Source organism: Mixophyes fleayi, chromosome 2, assembly GCF_038048845.1.
Source record: "Mixophyes fleayi isolate aMixFle1 chromosome 2, aMixFle1.hap1, whole genome shotgun sequence".
Taxonomy (NCBI): Eukaryota; Metazoa; Chordata; class Amphibia; order Anura; family Limnodynastidae; genus Mixophyes; species Mixophyes fleayi.
In genome coordinates this window covers 184,080,547-184,105,374 of record NC_134403.1, presented here as the reverse complement: position 1 = coordinate 184,105,374, position 24,828 = coordinate 184,080,547, and the positions used below count along the sequence as shown (strand labels likewise).

The window sequence follows — 24,828 nt, the reverse complement described above, 5'->3', positions numbered from 1 at the left end:
CTCCAGCGGGACCTCGCAGACTTTCAACGATCCGCTGTCTCTTATAGGGTTCGGAGCAATGCCATTCCTCCAGGTATTGGGAAGCCATCTCTTTCCATGCCTCGTAAGTTTCTTCCCCAGTAGGGACTGGTTTTATTCCTGAGAAGAGCCGGAGCCTTCTGTAGCCCCCCTCATGCTGTGACTTTCCTAACTGGTCTACCAGTTTCTGTACAGCAGTGAGGAACAGTTCGCTTTGATCCTCATCAGTTTTCCTAGTACTGGAGGGTGACTGAGAATTCTCTTCCCTGGCCTGAGGGAATACTTGTCGGTTAATATCTCCATCTGGAAGTTCAGCATTAAGAGGTGCTGCGACTAGCTGTTTTGGCTTTAACGGTATCACAATATGCCATTGTTGTTTTTGTGGCCCAGAAACGAGGGAGGGAAGAAAATCTTTATCCAATTCTGCTTGCGTCTCACAGAGGATCAGACTGGTCTTATGCTGATCTCTACCTTTCCATCCAAGGATTTTAGGATGTTCTACCCCATAAATCCTGTGGAGCACATGCAGGACTTCCTCATCTGTCACTCCCTGAGAGTCACCATAGATCCCTAAACATCGAGTTGGGGCCACAGTCTGTTGTTCACACCACAGAAACACTTCTTCTCTTATACTATCCATGACGTCTGTGCTGATGGGTTTCACTGAGTGTGTCTTCAGTATCTCAGCAGTGCCTCCACTGTAACACCCCCTTGTGTATTAAGCGTTGTGAGGGTATATATATATATTGAACCACGCAGATGCTTCTCACCTTGGTACTTGGTTTTCAGTGCCTCCACCCGAATCTCTGCTTTCTCTTCTGGGGGGTGTTCAAAAGATACACCAGGGGGAGATTCGGGAAACCCCCTGCCCAGTATTAACACTCTGTGACAAAATGTGTGCTGCAAAAGCCAGCCAGGCACATTTATTTAAATGGAAATCCTAAATGCAGCTTTGTAATTTTATAGAAAAATATACTTTGGTATAATTTGAAATAATAGTGCAAACAATACAATACAGTAATAAAACAAGTGTGGATGAAAGTGGCGCACCACTTCTTACTATGCACACCAAGTTAACACAAAAACACGCAATAAATCAATAACAGCATACAATATAATATAATATATAACAATATAACCATTAACTGTCACAGCTTTATACACATGAAAAAATATATCAGATATCTTACTTGCTCCTGATACTGTGAATATCTTGCAGGGTGAATTTATATATTTTCCCTTATAGCCCTACAATGTACTGCCAAACACACACAGCAGTATTCAAACACACCACACAAATAGAGCAGTGCACTGCAAGTTGGGGCCCTTCTGTATGTATGCAGCATGGCATGGAAACATCATGTGTCCAGTTTGCAGATTTTGGAGGTCTTTAAATCACTTGCAGTGAGGTACAGCAGTCACAGTATGCAGACCCTCCTCTAGCAACAACTGTAAAATCCTTTCTAATTTGTATCCTGGGACTTGTAGTTCCACAAGTGCTGATTAGACACACACTTGGTGCATATTTACCTGCCCACCCATCTATCCCTAACTCTTCAGCCCTTGTGGCCAGATATAGTCCAAACCCCACTTGAACAACAACAGATAGATAAAAATAACCAGTAACTTATCTGCACCAGTGTGTCACAGGTCTGAACTTGATTATCTCCAAAATGGCTGACTTGTAAAATGTCCTTCTTCAGAGATGCATGCAAACCTCCTCCTACAGCTTCAAACTGTGGCTTCCAGCAGGTTCTGTTCAGAACTGCACCGAGCTTTGATATCTCTGCAGACTGCTCTCTCTGCTCAGATCACTCATCCAGTGCCCTCCTGCCTAGGGTCACCTATCTGAACTGGTCACACAGCTCAGTCTCTCCCAGGATGCTCCTCTCCCAGGATGCTCCTCTCCCCCTCTCTCTCTCCGCCCTCTGGTTTCTCAGTCTTCTTAGGCTCCGCCCCCTCTTCATAACAGCTTTCTGGGAGATGTAGTTCCTTCTCCTTGACTGGTAAATAGCTATATGCATCTCTTTTCTTACTGATGCAATTGTGATTATTAGCCCCTGGGTGCTCAAGTCCAACTGCAGCATCCCCAGGGGTTACATTTAGATTACAGTTAATTCCATTTCCTTGAAGTACTCCTCCTTGGCAGCCTAGTATATTCCCATCCAGGTTATTTTTAGATGTTATTTTATGTTTCAGAAGACTTGCATGGGAAGTATTCAAAATGAATGGGAGGAGCTGTCTTATACACTGTCTCTGAGGGGATATTTTTGTTTGACCTGTCTTTAGCTAAGCAAAACTGATGCAACTCCATAGAAAAGATTGACATGGAGTACTTTGAGGAAAAGCAATTAACAGTAAGATAATTCACATTTTTTTCATGGGATTGTGCTTTAGATAGCTGATAGATTTGCCTGTAAAGTTACTTCCAGCTTTTATGTTGGATCTAAAATGCACCCAAAAAAAAACAAGAAAAAAGTGCTCTCTGCATAAAAGAAACATTTGGGGGCATATTCAGTCACCTTCCGAGATCGCGGCTACATGCAGCTGCCCGCTGCCCGCGTAAAGTGTAATTACAGTACCACCACATCGCAGATTTCCCTTCGCATCCCTATGGGGTGCGAAGGGAAATCTGCAGTGTACCGCTATCTGGAAAGAGGTTGCCGCAATCTCGGAAGATAATTGAATATGCCCCTTAGTTTTGCTTTTTCTGAATGTAAACTTACTCACCGGTTTGCATGGTGTGAAAGTCCTTAACACATTACCAGATAGTGGTTTATATGATCATTCCCACATTGTTGGAAAGGTGATTCTGAGAATATAAAAGTGTAAAGAAACATAGTGCCTGTCTACAAATGTGAAATGTGTAGTGTGAGCAATATGAGATAAATTCACCTACACAATGAATATAATTACCCTTTTATATGACTGATATCCTTCCACTGACAATAGTACTTGAAAACAATCTATATTCTGGAAAAGATCCTAAAAATCCATGGTGCAGTACAACTTTAAGGTAAATATTTAAAGAAATACATTCACAGAGCCTGATTCATAAAAGAACATATATGCCAATATGTGTCATATTTTGTGCAAAATCACACTGTTAATGCCCAGAGCTGGACTAGCAAGAACATCCAATTCTTGTTGGAGCGCAAAGGACACTTGTGACAAACTACAATTTCATTATTATTATTTATTTATGTATTTATAAGGCGTAGCAGTTTCCATAGCACCGGATACAGAAGCAAGTAACAAATAGATGAGGTAATACACATAAGTAGCAGAGTTGAGTGTGCAATGCTATGGGGACTCACAGAGTGCAGCAAAAGATGTGACAGAACGTACAAGGGAGTCAGACAGTAGACAGATATGGGACATTAGGTAGACAGGACCCTGCCTGTGAGAGCTTATATTCCAGAGGATATGAGGGGAATGGGCGTATGCACGTAGTCGTATCACTTGCACTAGCTACAGGGCAGGTGTAAGTGGTGAGTGATAGTGATGACGGCTGTGTTTTCATGCTAGAACATATGTTTGCAATTAGGAGCAACTGTAATAATGCATTATATGTATAGTAGACATTAATAACATTCTGCTTAATGTGTTTTATAGGAGGGGGGGGGGGAATGTAAAAAAAACGTTTTTTTCTTTTTTAAATGTCTTATTGTTTAAATGTTTTATCACTAATGACTATATTATTAACAGGTGACAATAATTAGATACTTTTTTTTCTGTGCCCTCTTTTAAAACTTTATATTCCACATATGTATTGAACATATCCTGCATGTATATTGCATCAGTCAAAGAGAGCACACCTAGACCCGTATTCAACAAGAGATATTTCTTTAGATCTGCTTGTAGTTGAATATGGACTTGTGTATGCCCAAATAACGTGCGTTTTTAAAAAATACACTGTTTACGTTCATTTTGCATGCCTTAATGAATTATGCTTTGAATGGCCACCCCATAGGAATTTCATCCCAGGATTCCTTGCTGACAGTCTTTTGGCCAGATGGCCAAGAAATCCTGTCCATTATGGGGGGGCTCACCATACTCTCCTAGGACAGAACTACACTTCATCTTAGCCAAAAAGCAAAGAAGCAATGGCCTACGCTTTTCATAGGGATGCTCCCTGCTTCAGTAGAAAAGTGGTGCAAAGTTACACTGATTGTTTTTAAATAACTTGAACACCTGTCATTGATCGTTATAAGTAGCTATCCCAATCAATACTTATATATAAAATCAAACATTTTACCTGGAACTAATTCACAAAAATCCAAATCCAATTCACTCTGAAATGCAATTTCTCAGTAAGAAATATAATCAAACTAATGTATATGTAACCGTCTGTCACTGTGTGTAGTGTGAGGTGCAAAGGGTACACAGTGCACCTCCTTCTGAAACCCTGGTTAGTTAATGGGCATGGGTGTAAATGACCAGGGAGTCCTCTTTGTAAGTAGTGGGACACAGGCAGTGCCGTAACTAGACATTTTAGTGCCCTGGGCGTTCCACTGACAGGAAGTTCGGCATTTGGAACGCACACTTGCGTTCCAAACGCCGAACTTCCTGTCAGTGGAACGAAAGAAAAAGGCTGAGGAAACATAGGCAGGTAGCAGGTGGCTGCTGCGCCTCCTTGGGCTTGCGCCCTGGGCAACAGCACCGCCTGCACCTGCCAAGTTACAGCTCTGCACAGTGCCATAACTAGACATTTTAGTGCCCTGGGCGAGACAGGGCACCGGCGCCCCCCATCTAAGTGGGAGTGACATTTGCCAAGTGGGTGTGACCAACCTAATGTGGGGGTGTGGCTAGCACTTTACTGAAATAATTCTGTTACATGTCTGCGGACCTCAAACATGAGCACAAAAGCATGGAGGAGAAGAAGAAAATTCTCTGTAAGGTGAGGTACAAGGGGTCTTACAGGCGACCACCGCCGCATTCACCTCCAGCTGTTATCTGCTGTCAGTATCTCTGAATTACATCTCTTCACTGGTGAAATGGCAGACAATAAGTTATTGCTGCCACTACCTGAACTTTTAGTATATTTTCCCTCTCAATGTATTTCATTTGTCCCTTCTTTCATTGCTTGCTGTATGTGTTTGGTTTGTTTTTCCATGCCTCTTTTATATTATGTTATTCCTTTTCATCTGTGTGCTTGTTTAGACCTGTGCATGAAAAATCAATTTACAACATAAAGGGGTCTATAATGTCACGATCTGTCATACCACTTCATAAGTGACGTAGTCCTGTCTGCAAATTTTTCTCCACTTATACCCCATTCATACTGCACCAAATTCCCGGGTTTTTGCCGGGGCGAGCTCAAACGACCCGGGTCTTGGTGCAGTATAAATGGTACAAGTCAAAAATCCCGGGTCTAAAAACCCGGCTCTTCCACCCGGGATTTATCGAGGGGTAATTCCCGGGTCGGACCCGTGTTGCCTGCACTATGAATGGTGCAACCCGGGTTTTTCAACCCGGGTTGCACAGAAAACAAGCTGATTGGCTGTCTGCCTGTTTCTGGAGGATGATGTCATCGGTGGGAGCCCGTGGAAGAAAAAAAAAAACAGTCACCTTTCAATGACATCATTATTTTTCAGCCAATGAAAACTGCTCTGGTGATTACTCACACAAATTGCCAGGGCACAGACTTGTGCAGTATGAATGGGGTCAACCCGGGAAATTCCCAGGTCCGTGGTGCAGTATGAATGGTGTTTCTGAGCTGGGATGCTCCGAGCCCCGGCAAAAACCCGGCTTGAAAAACCCGGGATATTGCCGGGGCGGCAGTATGAAAGCTGTATAATTTATTAGTTCATTTGGCTCAGTTAGTTCAGTTAGTTCAGTTAGATCACTAGCTCTGGAACACTGCTGAGAGAAGTGATTGGAGACATAGATCTAGTCTATTACACATACTGTAGGCATATCTACTACTACCTCATTAGAGGAGTTATAGACCTGTTAAAATTATCAGATACGCTTAATATGTCAGATCATGTTTAATATTTCAAAAAGGGCAATCACTTATACAAAAACTAGTAGTGACATGTTGAGCTCTGCAAAGTTAATTACATTTTCGTTATTATTTTTTATTTTCATAATATGCAAATGAAAAAGACCCAAATTCAGAGTATTATAAAGTGTCACTTTTTTGCTTTTAAAATTGAGATCAGTGCAATCAGGATATAGGGGAAATGTATCAAACCTTAGGGGGGAATTTTTACAGCTGTAAAAAGACCCAAACAGGCATCACATCACTGGGGCGGGGCCAAAATGACGCAAATCGTGATGCCCCACCCCCTACGCCCATACCCCGCTCCAGGAACTCCCAGACGTAGCCAACATAATGTTGGCAATTATGACTAATCAGCTTCTGTCATTCACTGGGCTGCAGGGTTTACTAGAACGCCACTATTGGACGTTACATATAACTCTCAGATGTCATTTTTTTTTATCTATCAATTTATGTGCACAAAATTGTCTTTGATTTTATAAACATGTACTTACCTTATCTCTAAAGTCTGGGTTTCATAATCTTAGCAATGCAAAGATTCATATTGTCAATATTTAAGAGAATAATATATGTGTATATGTGTAGATATGTTCTTTCATTATAATTATACCTAATTATACTTTCACTTGTTAGGTAAAGCATAATGAATGTGTCTTGTAAAGCTTAATATCATTTCTTTTGTGTTACATAAATAACTTTAATCTCACTTTTCATTGGGAATTTCTAATGAAAGCACATCTGCCACAATAACTTTTTAAGTGCTCAATTAAATACAATTTATTTTTTACATACTACAACAAGAGGTGGCTCTGCATATATTTCTGGGACTTCAAATTGCAGCTTATGAAGCCTATTGAGTGCTAGACAGACAGATACATATAGGTGTGGAAGTATTTGGACAATGACACAATTTTCATAATTTTGCTCTGTACGCCACCACAGTGGATTTGAAATTAAACAATGGAGATGCAAATGAAGTGCGAACTTTCCGTTTTAATTCAAGGGGCTGGACACAATTTTAACGTATGAAATGTTTAGAAATTGCAATCATTTTTATGAACAGTCCTCTATTTTCAGGGGCTTAAACGTAATTGTACAAATTAACATAATCATAAATAAAATGTTCATTTTTAATACTTTGTCACAAATCCTTTGCAGGCAATGGCTGCCTGAAGTCTGAAACCTATAGACACCACCAAATCCTGGGTTTCCTCCTTTGTTATACTTTACCAGGTCTTTACTGCATCTGTTTTCAGTTGTTTTTTGTTCATGGGTCTTTCTGCCCTTAGTTTTGTCTTCAGCAAGTGAAAAACATGCTCGATTGGGTTGAGATCATAGGATTGACTCGGCTGTTGCAGAATATTATATATAAATATATATATATATATTATACACACACGTACATCATTATATATAAGTTAATTTTTTCCTTTTTCTTTTAACAGATTGTGAATGCCAAAGCATGGACATCACATCCCTGACAAATGGGTCTGAAAAAAATAGCAAGTGTGATCATTCAGAAAGTGGTATGTCTTACGGTTATATATTGTGTATATATATATCATTCTGTTCATCACATTTTATTTTAAGAAACTGAATCCAGCCTCAAGCAGTCTCATTTGAACAATGGTAGCTCAAAATCTTAAATATAGCGCAGCCTTGCTACACCGTTTCAGAAACTACTTAATACCCATTATTGTTATGCTATCACAATCATCACCTGGGAAGCATTTTTCTGCAGAATTATTGTAACATAATATATGCCCGCAGCAGTGAATTGTAGATTTTGCTTGTCTTCCGGTGCTAGTCTTAATAACGATTTAAAGAAATCCGACACTGTATACAGGCGTGGGCTGGCACAGTTCAGCCCGGGGGGCGCACAGGCGGCCGCATCACATGACACGCGACGCGGCCACATCGTCTGTGATGTGATGCGGCCGCCTATGCGCTGTCGCGGGTATTATTAAAGAAAAACATGCATCCATGGAGGGGGGGGGGGGCCAGCCCGAACAGGGGTCAGATTGAGCGGCCCGGGGGACCGATGCCCCCCTGCCCCCTGGCCCAGCCCGCCCCTGACTGTGTACCCAGACAGCCTCTTGACAGCGACTGCTTGTAATACACACTTGAAAGGATTTGGATTAATGAACATAGTGCCCGCCTGCAATGACATCTATTTCAAGAGTGACTGTATTAATGTTGGTGTTAAAGAGGCGCTGGCTCTACAATGTGCTTTACAAAGGCTTGTACATTGTCGAGCCGGCATCACCTTAAATGAACACGTTAACACCATAATGTCAGATACAGTGGCTCTTGAAATAGACATCATTGTAGGCAGCCATCATGTTCATTAATTGGAATCCTTTCAAGTGTGTATTGCAAGCAGTTGCTGTCAAGAGGCTGTCGGGAATCACACCATCGGTGTGTTCTTGTCTGGGTATGCAGTGTCGATTTCTTTGAACCAGATTAAGGTACCCAACCCTTTACTTCTCCCTAAAGGATTTTTTATTTGAAAGGCGTTAGATGGAAATACAAGCAGCTGTTAGTACATGGCTACGTCAAAATGAATATTCAACTCTTAATTAACTAAAGTAAAATATTTAATGTGGACGTGAATATTTGGACGTTATACTTTGTTTACAAAGACCACTTTGGTACAGTCTTGCTTATATCATATCTTACTTATTTTTTTTTTAGATTTAGGTTTAGAGGAGTGTGAAACAAAAATCTACTAAAACTGCACTTTGATTAATGAAATATTTTAGTTATACACAATTTTACACAATATATAATTGTGGTTTTGATTTAAGGTTCCTTTTAGAAACATTATCAGGGCTGTATTTACCTCATAGGTAAACTCGACATGTATTAATTTATATTCTAATTTTCTTATTTTGCTACTTAGTTTTTAATGAGCATCTATTTCTTCTCGCTAAAAATGAATGGAATACATAAATTCCCGCACAATATCTAGGGCAGTGTAACTATAAATAAAGTTGAATATGAAGCAGGGATTTGTCCCTTTGATGAAACACAAGTAAACTACTTTGGTAACTCCTTATTTGTATCACTTGACTGTAGATAAAGGGAGCTTCTGCACTAGTAGAGAGCTGGATTATGAGGAAGGAGAGTTTCTGTGTGGACCTATTGGTCCATGTAGTCACCACTCCCCCCTCCTACTTTTGAAACAGCAGCGTGAGGAAGGTCAACGAGGTTGCGCCCACTACACTGCAAGCATAGCACCAGTTTTTGCAGAGGCTGATTGCACAGGATCAAAATGGACTGGAAGGAGAGAAGCAGATAAGAGAGTAGGAAACAGAAGGGAAGGTGACAAGCAAAGAGGAGGGAAGTGGGTTGTAGATTTTATGTGAGGAGGACCATCAGAAAGGAGAAGTGCAGATCAGCTCCCTACAGTGGGCTGAACATTTAAACAGTGCTGTTTTTCATATATATTTAATCTGCCATGAACTTTTCTAGTTGTTTAACGAAGATAAAATCCCTAGCCACATAATCATATTAATTGAAAAGTCTCATTCATTGGAATTAGTGTAAGGACTGCTTCCACATCACTTGCTTTACAAACTATAAGGCTTATGCATAAATGAAACATTAATGGCATTTGAAATAACTAATTGAATAAATATTAGTGCATTGGAATGTTACCATGTTGAATAATTGACTATGTATGCCTGTAGTATAGCTTAGCTTCCAAGAAACAAAGAGACAATGCCTTCCCTTCCCCAACTCCTATAAACTGTTCAACCCATATTCAAAATATTCTAAACACAACATATCAGTTATCTTATCTAGAATCAAACATTCTTGCTGTGGAGAAATGCCGAATGTCCACATTTTGAACAGTAAAGAAGCATGATATATTGATAGGCAGAACTTTACCTACGATATACCGCAAATACTTCACCTCCTCCATCCCTAAATAACATTTTTTTGTTGGCTGTTAACCGTCCATCACGTATGGTGTCCAACTCTGCTTGTACCCTGGGTATGTGAGTTTGCCAGTCACGACTATGGATGACTACATCATCAAGTAAGCTGCAGCATATTGTCTATGGGGCCTCAGAATTTTATCCATCATTCGTTAAAATGTGGCTGGTGCCCTATCTAACCCAAATGGTAACCTCTTATACTGGAACAGACCTTCTGGAGCAGAAAAAGTTGTATTTTTTGCTCTGTCTGTCAATATACTTAGCATTACAATTTGGTTAGGTCTAGAGTGGTTAAGTACCATGCTGTATCCAGCCTTTCAATGTGCTCATCAACACGCAGCATTGGATACACTCATTAATTTATTTTGCCACCGATTCACGTTGGGCTTCTGGTATCCTATAAGGTTTTAGCTTAACCTTAACCCCTGGTTCAGTGACTATGTCATGTTTAATGACTGTTGTTTTACCCAGTTTGTCCTCAAACAAATCTTTATTTCTTATGAGAAACTCTTTAGCCTCATGCTGTTGAATGGCTGAGAGTGTTTCAGCTACAGTTACTTTCGGAATCAGAGTTATAAAGGTTATCCTAGGGATCAGGTTAGTGGATAGAGCTACTCTATATTTCCATGGTTTTATAAGGTTTACATGATAAATCTATTCCGGCTTTCGTTTCTCTGGCTTGTATGTTTTATAATTAACTTCGTCTAATTTTCCGTGATTTCAAATGGTCCTTGCGATTTGGCAAAAAACTTACTTTCTACCGTGGGTACCAACATAAGCCCAGGAACAAAGATGCATAATTGGGCTTTACGGTTATATACTATTGGCACCACTGCACCTATTCTTTCCTGCATCTAAGAAACATGTTCAATCACCGTTTTATAGGGACTGGGTTGTCCCTCCCATGTCTACTTTGCAATATCCAACAAACCCCTAGGGTGTTTCCCATACAGCAAATCAAAAGGTGAGAATCCTGTGGAGGACTGTGGAACCTTTCTAAAGTCCAGCAATAAATAGAGTTACAAACAATCCCAATTTTTCCCATCTATATCCACTACCTTCTTTAGCATATGCCTTAAAGTTTTGTTAACCCTCTCCACAAACCATCAATCTGAGGGTGATACACAGAGGTCCTCAGCAGAGTAACCTTAAACAAGCCTCACAATGCTTTCATAATTCTGGACATAAATGGGGTACCTGGGCACCTCTTTCGGTATCCCTACTGCTATAGACATATACCAGTTCCCTGGCAATAGCGTTTGTTGACATGTTGCGCAACAGCATTACTTCTCGGTATCTAGTAGCGTAAGCCAATATCACCAGAAGACATATACTGATGACACTCTGCAGACTTTATTAGAGATCCTACCAAATCCATAGTTATCCTTTCAAACCGTACCTCAAGAATTAGTAATGGGACAAGCAGACTTTGATAATGTGGCCTAGGAGCATGGTATTGACACTCAGGGCAAGATGCACAGTAGCCAAACACATCTTTATGGACCCCTGGCCAGAAAAACTGATGTAAAATTCCTTCTGAGGTATTTTCTACCCCTAGATGCCCTGCACTTATGTGACCATGAGCCAGGTCTAACACCATTCTTCTTTATATTTTAGGAGCTATTAACTGTTCCACAATATCTTCTCTACCTTTTTGTACATGTAATACAACAACACTTGACTCATTGACATGTAAGGATATGACAACCTACTATCAGGCTCTACTAGGTTTCCATCGGTCCTTTTTTTACATTTTCTGTAGCCTTTACCAGAGTAGGGTCTTTTAGCTGAAGAAAAAGTATATTTTCACACAAGATCAGACAAGCAGTCAACTGGTTCAACAACATTTCCTACTTCAGTAGGATGTGCATTATCCTGCACTCACTGCTGCTGTCGTCATTTTCTAACTCCCCAATCATATTTGAAAAAGGAAACACTTTATACTCAGGAAACACTCCCACTGCCACTGCATCAGTAATATTATCAAACAGGTCTGGGTTATTCACTTTTGGAAGCTGTGGGAAACCCAGTTGGTTACACAAGTAGGAACAATCTCTCCCCACTATAACAAACCTCAAAGAAGGAACTAATCCAACAGTGAATACCATGGAACCACAGTATTTTGCTATGTTCACTTTAGCAGTAACATAATGCCAGGATTCCTATGTATATAGGTTACCCCAATAGTTTTTCCTTTACGCTTTAAGGGGCTCACCGACTCGGTTTTTACAAGAGTAACCATATTAACAGAATCTTTATCCATTTGTCTTCTATACTGTAATGTTTCCACACATTTGGTATATAACCAGTATCACATTGCATAGGTTCAGAGGTAAGAGGACAATCAACAGCAATATGGACTAGGCCACCACATCAAAAAAATCTTATCACATTATTATTAAGTGTTATACGAGACAGGAACCTTCTTTGCCTAGCTGGCCCATCTCCTGGTTCCAAGGCTACAGTCTCTGGATTTTCCAGTTCATTCCACCACCCAGCACCCTTTTTCCCTGGAACAGTGTTACCAGTGCCCGCTGGAGCTCGCTGTCGCAGAATTAAAGGCTGGTGGAGTGCACTCATCAGTTCCTCAGCTGCCAAATAACTCTCCACCATCTCCACAAGCTGGTCTGCAATGTTAGGATCCCCATAGCTCTCTCATTTGCGCAGAACAGCGCAAGATATCGATCCATGATGACCCTTTCCACAATTTGTCACCCTGTCAAAGTCTCAGGTTGGACCCATTTCTTAGTGAGAGGGATTAGGTCATGAATATGTGAGCGGGGAGGTCTATCTACCTGTATCCCCAGTAATAAACATGTTGTGCCAGGGCCGACATTGTGACTCCCAAATGAGTCAGGATTTCAACTTTTAAATTATCATACTTGGTCAGACTTAGGTCAAAATATGACTTTTGTGGCTCCCCGGATAGGAAGGGAGCCAACCCTAGGCCAGCTTTCACTGCAGTTCTTTCAAATGTCGTTAGGTAGGCTTCCACATCATCATGTACAGCACAGAAAAAATATTCTGGTGCTTAATAGGTTGTAATTCAAATAACACACTAGTTGCGAGGGGTCTGCATCCTCAAAATATAATATCTGGAAGAATAAACAAATTTGCAACAGTGTGTCAAGAATCACAAAAACAGGTCTGTGAACTGCGGATCGTTTTAAACCATTTAATATTAATATACATACATATAAACACCTCATAATTTTTTTAAAAAATGTCCACTTCAGTAACAGAAGTGCAGAATATAGCTTCTTTAATCCGCTGACATCCATAAGTTTTTCCATATAATATGGAGCATGCATTTTTTACTTATGTTGATTAAATTGCTTGTAAAAAATACTACACCATATGGGATCTCTATTTTCACATTCTCTACCTGGTGAGCGGAGCAGACTACTGTAATAACAGTGACCCCTTTTTTGGATGACCAAGTAGCAGCATATACAGGTGGAGACCACGTGCTGAATACGATGGGTGCCACATCCAGCTGAATATACAGATAAGCAAAAATTTATATATGTCTGGTACGTGCACACCAGAAGGCGCCGTTCTCTTTATTTCCTCTTTATAGCAGCTTTCTGTTAGTGATTTCTATTTGGTGTAAGGTAAAAGTTTCCATCAGCAAACTCAGATTTGTCAGATTTAAAGGGAGCAGCACAGTACTGATGTCTTTAAAGAAAAAAACAAAACGCCTAGGCCCATTCTCTTGCTGCATCTCCTCCCACATGCAGCTTCTTTTTGTGCCTGCCTGCTATTCCACAGCCCTTTACTCGGCTGTCTGGTGCACGCTTTTCCCAGAGCTATCTCCTCAGGCTTCTCTGAGCCATTCTCCTTCTAAGTCCTCCTCCTAACCCTCGATAGCCTCAATGGGCCCTCATTTTCTCTCCTGCCATCTATAGGACATACACACTGGCCTCACTGGGTCTTCTTTTTCCTGCCTTACACAGGTCTGTACTGGGCCGCTTTCCTGCTTTCTGCAGGTCTGTACTGGGATACAAATAGGTGGGATCACACTTCTTTTTAAGTTTGTGGGAGAGGACCCTGGACCTGAAAAGGTGGCAAACCAGTGCCATTGCCTAGAACACTAGTTGTGCATTTTTTTCCTGCATTCATTACACCACCTAACCTGTAACCACCACACATCCCCTTCCCCAATTCACTACCTCTGAAAGTCTTTCAAAGTCTCTTATTTACCAGGGTCTTTAACAGCCATCCTGGTTCTCTCTTATCTGGTGGTCTGATCTTCCATCTTTCTTTTTCTGTTTTCTCTTTGGGCCTTGGGAACTTTCCAATTTTTGACATTAGAACAGTATGCTATTAATTGCAAAATGGCTTATGTCATATGTGGAACTGTAGACTCCATCTGTGGTGATTATTATTATTATTGTTATCTTTAATTTATAAGGCGCCACAAAGGGTCATGACATACAGAAAACAGGGAGCCATGACACAACATGATGCAGAAAGAACAAAAAAAGAACAAAAATATATACACAGACACAGGTAACATGATAATGCAAATCAAATTATTACTGGGACAATGAGTGAAAGTGATGCTAGAAATCAGCCGAAGCTTAAGAAAACAGGGCTAGGGAAGCAGGCCAAGAGGTACAGAGGGTGATGGAATAGTAGAAGGAGTACACAAGGAAAGAGGGCCCTGCTCCTGAGAGCTTACATCTTAAAGGAAAGGGGAGACACAAATACAGTGGTACTAACGGGGAGAGAGTTGGGACAAGGGAGTTAGGAGGAGGACTGATAGACCTGAATAAAGAATTGAGTATTAAGGGCATGCTTGAAGCCTTTGAGAGTAGATGCTAACCTAATGAAACGTGTAAGATCGTTCCACAGCTGGGGAGCAGCCCGGGCAAAGTCCTGGAGACGGAAGTGAGAAGAGGTGATCAGTGAAGCAGTGAGGCAGCGGTCACAGGCAGAGCGGAGGAGGCGGGTAGGAGTGTAGGTAGAGATGAGATTGGAGATCTAGGGAGGGGAGGATTGATTAAGAGCTTTAAAGGTGAGGGTGAGGAGTTTAAATTTAATTCTGTAGGCCAGTGGGAGCCAATGTAGTGACTGTTGGAGGGAGACAGCAGAGATAGAGCGGCGGGAGAGAAAAATGAGGCGGGCAGCAGCATTGAGGATAGACTTAAGAGGGTCAAGGTGAGAATCAGGTGGGCCACAGAGAAGGAGGTTACAGTGGTCAAGGCGAGAGATTACAAGTGAGTGAACAAGGGTTTTCATAGCTTCCGTGGTGAGAAAGGAACGTATCTTGGATATATTCTGAAGGTGGATGTGAGGCTTGAAGGAGAGGGAGAAATCAAGGATGACCCCAAGGCATCAGACTTGAGGGACAGAAACGAGGGTAGTGTTACTAACAGAAATAGAGAGGGAGGAGTGTCCTGGAAGGGGGAAGACAATAAGTTCAGTCTTGAAAATATTGAATTTAAGGAAGCGTTGGGACATCCAACATGAGATGGCTGAGAGACAGCAGGAGACACGAGACAGAAGGGAAGGAGAGAGGTCAGGGGATGAAAGATTTGGGTATCATCAGCATGGTGGTACTTGAGGCCAAAGGAGCGGATGAGGACACCTAGGGAGGAGGTGTAGAGGGAGAAAAGCAGGGGGCCAAGAACAGAACCTTGAGGAACGCCAACAGGTAAGGGAAGAGGAGCGGTTGGTGAAGTAAGAGGAAAACCAGGAGAGGACAGTGTTACAGAGGCCTATAGAATTGAGAGTTTGCGTGGTCAACGGTATTGAAGGCAGCAGAGAGGTCAAGAAGGATAAGAAGGGAGTAGTGTATTTTGGACTTAGCGAGGAGGAGGTCATTAGTGACCTTAGTGAGGGCAGTTTCAATGGAGTAGAGGGATTGGAGCGGATCAAGGAGTGAGTGAAAGGAGACAGCCTCATCGGGGCAAGAATGAGTGGTGATGGGGGAAAGGAGCGAGCCCAGGGAGGAGGGGCAAGTGATATTATCAATTGTGTCAAGATTACGCATGGTGAGAGTAACCTTGGGGGATTGGGATGGTGAGAGGGGTGAAGAGATGCTAAAAGAAAGGAGATGGTGGTCCGAGAGAGGGAAAGGTGAATTAATGAGGTGTGAAACAGTACCGAGACCAAGGGAGGAGGAGAGGGAGAGAAGTTTGGAGGCAGCAGGGTTTGAGGGATTGTCTATAGGGATATTAAAGTCCCCTAAGATGAGGGAGGGAAGGTCAGAGGAGAGAAAGAGAGGGAGCCAGGTGGCAAAGTGATCAAGGAATTGGGAGACAGGACCGGGAGGACGGTAGATAACAGCAACACGAGGTGGACTGAGTGGAATAGGCGGATAGAGTGAACCTCAAATGAGGAAAAAGAGAGGGAGGGTTCAGGGGGAAGAACCCGAAAAGAGCAGCAGGAGGAGAGAAGTATGCCGACGCCACCATCTTGACAATCCTCGGGTCTGGGTGTGTGGTAGAAGGACAAGCCCCCGAAAGAAAAAGATATGCTTTTATATCTTCTTTAACGGTCATCTGCATTTCCTTTACCATATGCACAATTAACTGCTGCTCATATTTACAGTCAGAGTTTTCCCAACACTCTTGTTTAATTCTTTTCACCTTAATAGCTTCTCCTATGGTCATAGTGAGGGTGTCTTACTTAAGATTGCATTATGTAATTGCTATGCCTTATCTCTTGGCATTTTGAATATCCACTTTTATTTGCTGACATCTTTTTTAAATGCTTCTTTCTTTTTATATTCACTCAGTGGCCACGTTATTAGGTTCAGCTTTCTAGTATTGGGTAGGACTCATTTTGTTACCTGAGCAGTCTGAATTTTTTGTGGCATGGATTCAACAAGGTTCTAGAAACATGTTGACAAAATAACATGTTGACAAAATAACATGCAGTTGCTACAGATTTGTCAGCTGCACATTCATGCCGTGAATATTGGGTTGGGATTAAGTGGCCATTGGTGTACACTGAACTCATTGTCATGTTTGTGGAAACAGCTTTAGATGACATGTGCTGTGTGACAAAGCAGGTTATCCTGCTGGAAGTAACCATTAAAAGATGATCATGAAGATGAACATGATCAGCAACAGTACTCTGGTAGTTTGTGGCATTTTAAAAATGCTCCATTAGTATTACGGGACATAATGCAGGGCAAGAAAACATTCCCCACACCATTATACCACAAACACACCATCAGCCTGCATTGTTGAGACAAAGCAGGATGGATCTATGGTTTCATGATAATTACACAAAACAAAATGATATCACGTGGCGCTGACAATATCTTCACACCCTATAATGAATCACCAACCGCAGCTGTATAGGGACTAGTGTTGTATCCCATAGATAAAAATAAATTAATAGAAGAAAGAAAACATACAGCGCTGAAAGGGGATTCAATAAGGTGTATATCAATTGGTATAAGAAATCAATTAATGAATTAGGAATCCAAGGCAATTAATAACGTGTTTCGTCCACTATTGTGTGGACTTTCTCAAGCCTTAATCAATCTACCTAAATGGTGTTCTTTATATACAGCCTCTTCTTAAGCATGATTGGATCATTCACATATGGTGCTTAAGTCAGCTTAATTGTATCACTTTTGGATATCAGCACACTAGGGGGTAAATGTATCAAGCGGAGAGTTTTCCGGCGGGTTTGAAAAACCAATCAGATTCTAGCTATCATTTATTTAGTACATTCTACAAAATGATAGCTAGAATCTGATTGGTTGCTATAGGCAACATCTCCACTTTTCAAACCCGCCGGAAAACACTCAGCTTGATACATTTACCCCTAGGTCCGTTCAGACATTCTTATTCTGTAGTTAAAAATTAAAAAAAACAATAAATGAATAAATTAATATAAATAGATTAAAACCATAAATTACAAAAACAAAAGCATATACCGTATATACTCGTGTATAAGCCGAGTTTTTCAGCACATTTTTTGTGCTGAAAAAAGCCCCCCTCGGCTTATACTCGAGTCCCACTTACCTGGTCTCCGTTCTCCAGTCTCCCCCGCTCATCTGCAGGCATCTGAAGCCTCTGTGGATCACTGTCAGCCATCATTTTATTGTAGCCCGTTTTTGTGTGTTCATTGCACATGGAACAATAAAGTTAAATGAAAAGGAGCCTGTCAGTCAAAGCTAAAGACTGGGACATTTCCATCTAGCCCCGCTGGTCAGAGACACATGTGAGTACCCTGACTTGTCCACTGCAATTATTTGCATCAGTTTTCTAAAGTCCAATATTTTCATTTTTTGTCACCTATTAATAAGTGTCTGAAGATTCCTTTGCATAACTGTGAAATCATTGAAAAGTCTAAAAACATCCCAAACTTCAAGTATAATAAGGGTTAAATCACACAAAGCAAATTGTATTGTTCTGTTAAAATGTTTCTTCCAGCAAACAAAATCAAACTTATCTTTATCTGAGCTATTATATCAAATTCTATTTAGCGTATGTGCAGCATCTTTTGCATTACTAAAGCCTAAATTACTGTACTGTTCTGAACACTTAGGAGTAACTGCTCATCACCTTCTAAAGGAGAATAAACAGAACTGGCACATGTATTTAGTGTCCACAGACTGTCTCATTGATTTCTATATTAATGATCTGAGTTGTCTTTAGTGAATGTTATTTATATCTGTGTTCACCTATTAGGCTTGATACCAAGTGCAAAGGATTTAGTTTAACCATTTGTGTACAATTTATTAGGATATGGGTATATATTATGTACTTATATAATTTTATTGATGTTTAATAACAATAAATTTTGATATATTTATTTACAACCTCATGTTTGTATTATTGGGAGCCCAGTGTTAATGATATCCAGCACTGTTTTTATTTTTGACATTTACCAGTAGCTGCTGCATTTCCCACCCTATACTCGAGTCAATAAGTTTTCCCAGTTTTTTGTGGTAAAATTAAGTGCCTCGGCTTATATTCGGGTCGACTTATACTCGAGTATATACGGTACATATTATTGCCTTGGATATCATGAATAATAAACAGCAACAATACATCTGTTCAAAATGAACCATTATGAACCCTATACTCCAATCCCTACCTCAATAATAAAAATAATTCATAATATTCATAAAGATATTAAACCTTCCATTTTTAAATATTGACAACATCATGTTTCAACTGTGCTAAAATATAAATTCAGACAGACGAGCAAAACAAAACAACGAAAAGGAAAAATCCATTGAACCTGAAACAATTCTTCATTTAAGCATTGTGTATAAATCTATACTTTTGACATTGCTCTTATTAATCAAACATGTTTTAAATCCCACTTATTGATACCATTTATTAAACTCAATTGTCTCATTGAAACCTTCTGGAAACAGAGTCTGTAACTTAAAAATCCACTTCTATCAATTCATGATGATTACGCCAAATTTTTACCCTACCATCTGCATGTTGCCGAGAAATCTGACCAGTCAAAGTTTTTTCAATCTCCAACTGTCCAGTGTTGGTGAGCCTCTGCCCACTGTAGTGACAGTTTCCTGTTCTTAGCTGATAGGAGTAAAAACTGGTGTGGTTTTCTGCTGCTGTAGCTCACTCACTTCAAGATTCAACATGCTACGTGTTCAGAGATGCTCTTCTGTATACTACTGTTGTAATGCATTGTTATTTGAGTTACTGTTGGCTTCCACCAATCTGGGAATTTTTCTATGACTTTTCTTCAACAAGGCGTTTTTGTCAACAGAACTGCCACTCATTGCTTGTTTTTTGTTTTGTGCGCTATTCTCTGTAAATTTTACATTTGCTTTCTTTGCAACAAAACAGCAAACTTTTAACTGCAACTGAATAGTTTTGCAAACAGATTTGAGCCCACAAAGTACATGTGCGCATGGTGTTAACAATGGCACATTCCCATTTAGGCTCAGTCTGTCAGAGAACCTGTCCTAAACCTGCTTACAGGACCACCCGATATCTATACCTGTTGTGAAGTCCCTTTTCAGCACATTGCCATGGACCTTGTGGATCCACTAGAAAAGGCAGCAGCTGGGCATCCATATATTCTAGTAGTTTTAGAGTATGCCACACCATATCCATGGGCACTGTCATTAAGAAATATACACTCTAGTATCATAGCTAAAGAGTTGGTTGTGATGTTCATACACTTAGGAATACCCAAGGTGGTTCTGACAGCACCCATTTATACACATTTCACTTGTACACATTTCATTCATTTAAAGAAGCACGTCTTCCTCTCTCCTCTCTCTCCTCTCTCTCTCTCTCTCTCTCTCTCTCTCTCTCTCTCTCTCTATATAAGATGTTGGAGTGTTTCTGTGGGGAATTTTTGCCCATTCATTCTGTAGAGCATTTACAGCAGATCATCACCAGGAATGAAACCCAGCGTCTGGTGATGTCTATGCCTTCCAGACTTCAGGCTGTAAATGACTGCAAAGGATTTGCAACAAAGTATTAAAAAGTGAACGTTTGATGTAGGATTGTTTAGTTTGTCCCATTACTTTTGGTCGCTTAAAAAGTGGGAGGCACATATAGAAACCGTTGCAATTCCTACACTGTTCACCTGATTTGGATGTAAATACCCTCAAAATAAAGCTGAAAGTCTGCAGTTAAAGCACATCTTGTTAGTTTCATTTCAAATCCATTGTGGTGGTGTATAAAGCCCAAAATATGAGAATTGTGTCAATGTCCCAATATTTATGGACTTGACTGTATGTATGTATATATATATATATATATATATATATATATATATATATATATATGTAAAGCTCGGAGCACTCCTTATTTGGATAGCTGCCTTGGAAGTATAAAGAAGCGATAACGCACATCAAGAAATGTTATAGTTTCTTAAGGTTGACATAAAATATATAATATACAACAATGGTTCAATAAATTATCAAGTCCATATAGGTCAAACCTCTTTTGATGTTTTTCGAATATTCTTTAGCTACCAACATCGTCACAGTCCATCCAATGAAGTCATATGTGGAGAAAAGTAATGACAAATATTGTGTAGTATGTTCCACATATGTCTACTAAGGATACCCAATCACAAGAGGTTAATATGTGTCTTCTTAGATAGTGAAATCTTAAACACCATAAGTGTGATAGTGACTACTGGGGAGTTATCCCCTTTGTAAATATGCTTACTCAAAGCTCTGTTCTTTTTCGCATATCGCAACGACAAAGGTTTCGAATAGGTATATTCTCTCCTCTCCAAGGTGTTCATATATTGAAGGTAAACAGATATGAGCAGGAAGAAGAGGAATAGTAAGATAGTGAAGATAGTGTATTACCTCACAGAAACACATTTATAATACATAAGAAATCTGTGACAAGATAGACCGCCTATGCCATCCTGTCTGTTGTTGCTGGAAACCGGCTCGGCTTACTTTGTCACCGTCACCTTTCGTTATTCCGAATACGCCCCTCCTGTTACCACCACTAGACTCCTTTATGGCATCCAGAACCACGTTCCTTCTGGATAATTGTCGCTGCTAGTGTACTCCCATGCTGATACACTTGGACTGGTACCCCAGAGATGGATCCCCCTGGCCTATCACACTGGCCATATCTGCTGGGTAGCGAGCAGAGCTGTGGTACTAGAAGCTGGGTCCAAACTTCAGAACAGCCGGAGGACGGATTAGATTTAGGGTCTAATCTGTAGTTCACACGATTACAGTAAAATTTGAGAAAGTTGTTAAGCAGGGTCTTGGAGCAGAGAGCAATGTTTATTTCGCTCAAGTGTCCTGACAAGGACAGTTCCACTGATTAAAGGTATCAGTGGTCAGGTCAGATGGAACATCAGAATGATACATTTCAGTGTACTAGGGCTCTCTTTTTATACAGTTTTAGACACAGCCTCACAGGCTAATTTTAGAATCAGGATGTAATTTGTTTACTCAAACATGGATTTACATGCAATGCAAAGCTAACAATAGTTACGCTTATCTGTGATATCCTAAAACATTGCTGTGATTTTCTGCTTATTATTTTGGACACAGTGTACATCTGACAGTGAGTCTAATTATCCATCCTTTCCCTTAAGGGGTATTGGACACTCACATCAAAAGGTCTAATTAACATGAGATTAGCATGTGTGCTATCTTCCAACAGTTGCAGAATACACGTTTTCTCCTAGAAAAGTTGCAAAACCCCAAACAGGGCATTTCCTTACACCAAGATACACAAAAGACTTTCTAAACAAAGGCTTATTGTATCAGATATATATATATATATATATATATATATATATATATATATATATATCAGAAATAATGCATTTCCTCTAGCAAGGTTAAAATAAACGAGTTTCTTCCCTTGTCTCAGAAATAAAGATTTCCCTTACCAAAATAGACACAATATAAAAAAATAGGTGTATTTGCAATTATATAAAAAAGTGCCCTGCGCTATTTCCTTTAAATAAATGTATACCATAAGTTACTTATAAGTGATCCAGTCACAACATTGTATAAAACAAATAAAAAATAAAAGTCTCTTAAAATACAAAAGTCCAATGTGTCCCAATGATATGAGAAGTGTCCACCTACCAAAATTTCAGAATTTTATAGCTCTCAGCCTGTTCTTTTAAGGGGGTCCTCGTTGGCTATAAACTCTTTTTCAGGTAGAGAGAAAGTTTGAACACACCACAGGGAGTCCTCACTGACGCATTATGATGCATCTGAATCTTTTCTGAAGGTGTATATTATCTAATAGTATTGTGCCTTCCACCCTTTAATGTCTAACCAGCACCAGTGCTATAACTTGGGCTGGTTGCCACTAAAGCAGGGGAACAATGAACTTATTCCAGGATGCGATTGGGACGCTATAACAGGGAGTAAGTGTGGGGTAACTCTGTCATAATGTAAAACCAGCCCAGGCAGCTCTCAGCAGATCTCCTAGGGCAATCAGGCCACAAAAAGCATGAGGGCCCCCTGGGCAAACCAGGTTCATGCTGAATAGTCGTGCCACACCTTGACTCCTGGGTGCCAGGGAAATAGTTTAAATAGAGAATATAAGGTTGTCTCTCTAAATGTAAACTGCCTCAGTACTCCCTAAAATCATACTATGGTATGTACCTTAAACATCAGGAAGTGCAGATAGTGCTTTTCCAAAAAAACGAATTTATTCCATAACCACCTAGGGCTCATAAACAAAACTTTCCCACAGCCTTACAATGCATCCAGAAATCCAAAAGAATGTAGATATTACTGAACAAGTCTTTTCCAATCACTCTGCACTCAGAAGCACAGTGAAGTTATGTCATTGTTGTTGGATAAGCGTCCAATTGTTAATCCTCCAAATAGGGGACAGGGTGTCTTCCTTAATAGCATTTCTTAAAATTTTAACACTATCCTAGAACCTAATTTGGACAGAGCTGCCGCCACAAAATTATTTGTCGGACATTTCTGGGAATCATGCAAATTAATAATCTTATGAAAATGTCATAATCTTTACAATCCATAGAGCGTTTGTCAGGAGCAAAGATGTGCCGTTTGTGTAAAACTAAGCTGGTAAATGCTTCTCTGGCTCTATTCAGTTTAATGTAATTTAGCTATCACATACAGTAGTATGGAAAATGCGTCATACGCATAAGATAACACTAGTCTCTACATAACATTCAGTAATATTTTTCTACATTGTATTGTGCACCCGGAGCAGAAATATATCTCATGCATAACATAGCATTCTGTTATTTTGCGGCAGGACTCCATAATAAGCAATTGTGTTAATCTTTTCTGGTTTTTATTTTATTTCTCTTGAAATTAAGTCATTGATAAAAATTCCTTATGGACTGCTTCAGGAACAAGATTTTCTTTCAATTCAGCAGTTTAATAAAATGGTAAACAGGGGTTTGGCAGTGCCTATTTTAATAAAAATGTTTGTGAATATGTGTTTGTGTCTGTTCAAGCTAGCCCTTACTGGTTCCACAAGTTCCAGCATACTCTGGCGGCCACTAGTAGCCATGGACATGGTTGCACTTGTTGTTCTACATGTGCCTCCATACCCAAGCAGTCAATATCTGTAGGACCTTGTAGTTCCACAAACATACAGTACATAATGATTTTCTGTCTATAAACATCTAGAGTGGCACAACCATGGGATGCCAGGATGACCTAGTGGGAGCCCAAATAGAATTATGCCATGTGCTGATTAGACTGGGGCTTGTTTCCCATTCTGAAATGGGGATCCTATGCTGTGGTTCTCCCTGTTATAGTCACCATCCCAGACCGTTATAGCCTGGTGCTAGATGACACTTTTGCAGGATGATCCAACATTATGTTCCCTTGATTCAGTGGTAATAAACTCAGGGTTGTTACCTTGGAAGGAGGGATGCACTGCCCATGTTATTTATTCTTCAAGGAGTCTCATGCATTGTGTCAATGTAACTTTTGCTATATCTGTAGATACATTTACAGACTACAGCACTAAATATATATTGTGTTTTTTACCTTTTAGGAACATAGTTCAGAAGCAAAATTACTCTCCCAAAAAAAGATGGAAACTCCTGGCTGATGACCAATTCAGTTTATTTCCCGCATGTTAGCAGCCAGTAATGGTTTAGTTCATCAATGTTATTTGTTATGCATTGTTTTGAAGTACTCACTTCATGTTGTTAAAATGTTAATAAAAGTGTTTTGTTGAAAGCATTGTATTGAAGTTTTACTGATGTAGTTGGAAATATAATCCTGTAAATACATAGAAGATCTTTCAGACATATGATTATCCACGTTTGAAGTTTTTGATTGCCAGTACTTGAAAACAATTGTTTTTACAATGTCTGCTATATTTGTGGGCAGGTTAAACAGTCATAAAACAAAAACATAGAGGGCCTGATTTATTAAGGCACACGAACAAACGTATTGTGTGTTTT

At 40.1% G+C, this 24,828-nt stretch overlaps 1 protein-coding gene across 1 annotated transcript in view; it reads left to right on the top strand.

Annotated features, from left to right (window-relative positions):
- Window positions 1-24,601, top strand: part of TEX14 (testis expressed 14, intercellular bridge forming factor) — a 427,022-nt gene extending 402,421 nt beyond the window's left edge. The window contains exons 26-27 of the mRNA XM_075195065.1: window positions 7,471-7,551; window positions 24,414-24,601. Coding sequence (XP_075051166.1) covers window positions 7,471-7,551; window positions 24,414-24,421 — 89 coding nt within the window. The 3' untranslated portion in view covers window positions 24,422-24,601. The remainder of the gene's footprint in view (window positions 1-7,470; window positions 7,552-24,413) is intronic.
- Window positions 24,602-24,828: the final 227 nt, after the last annotated feature.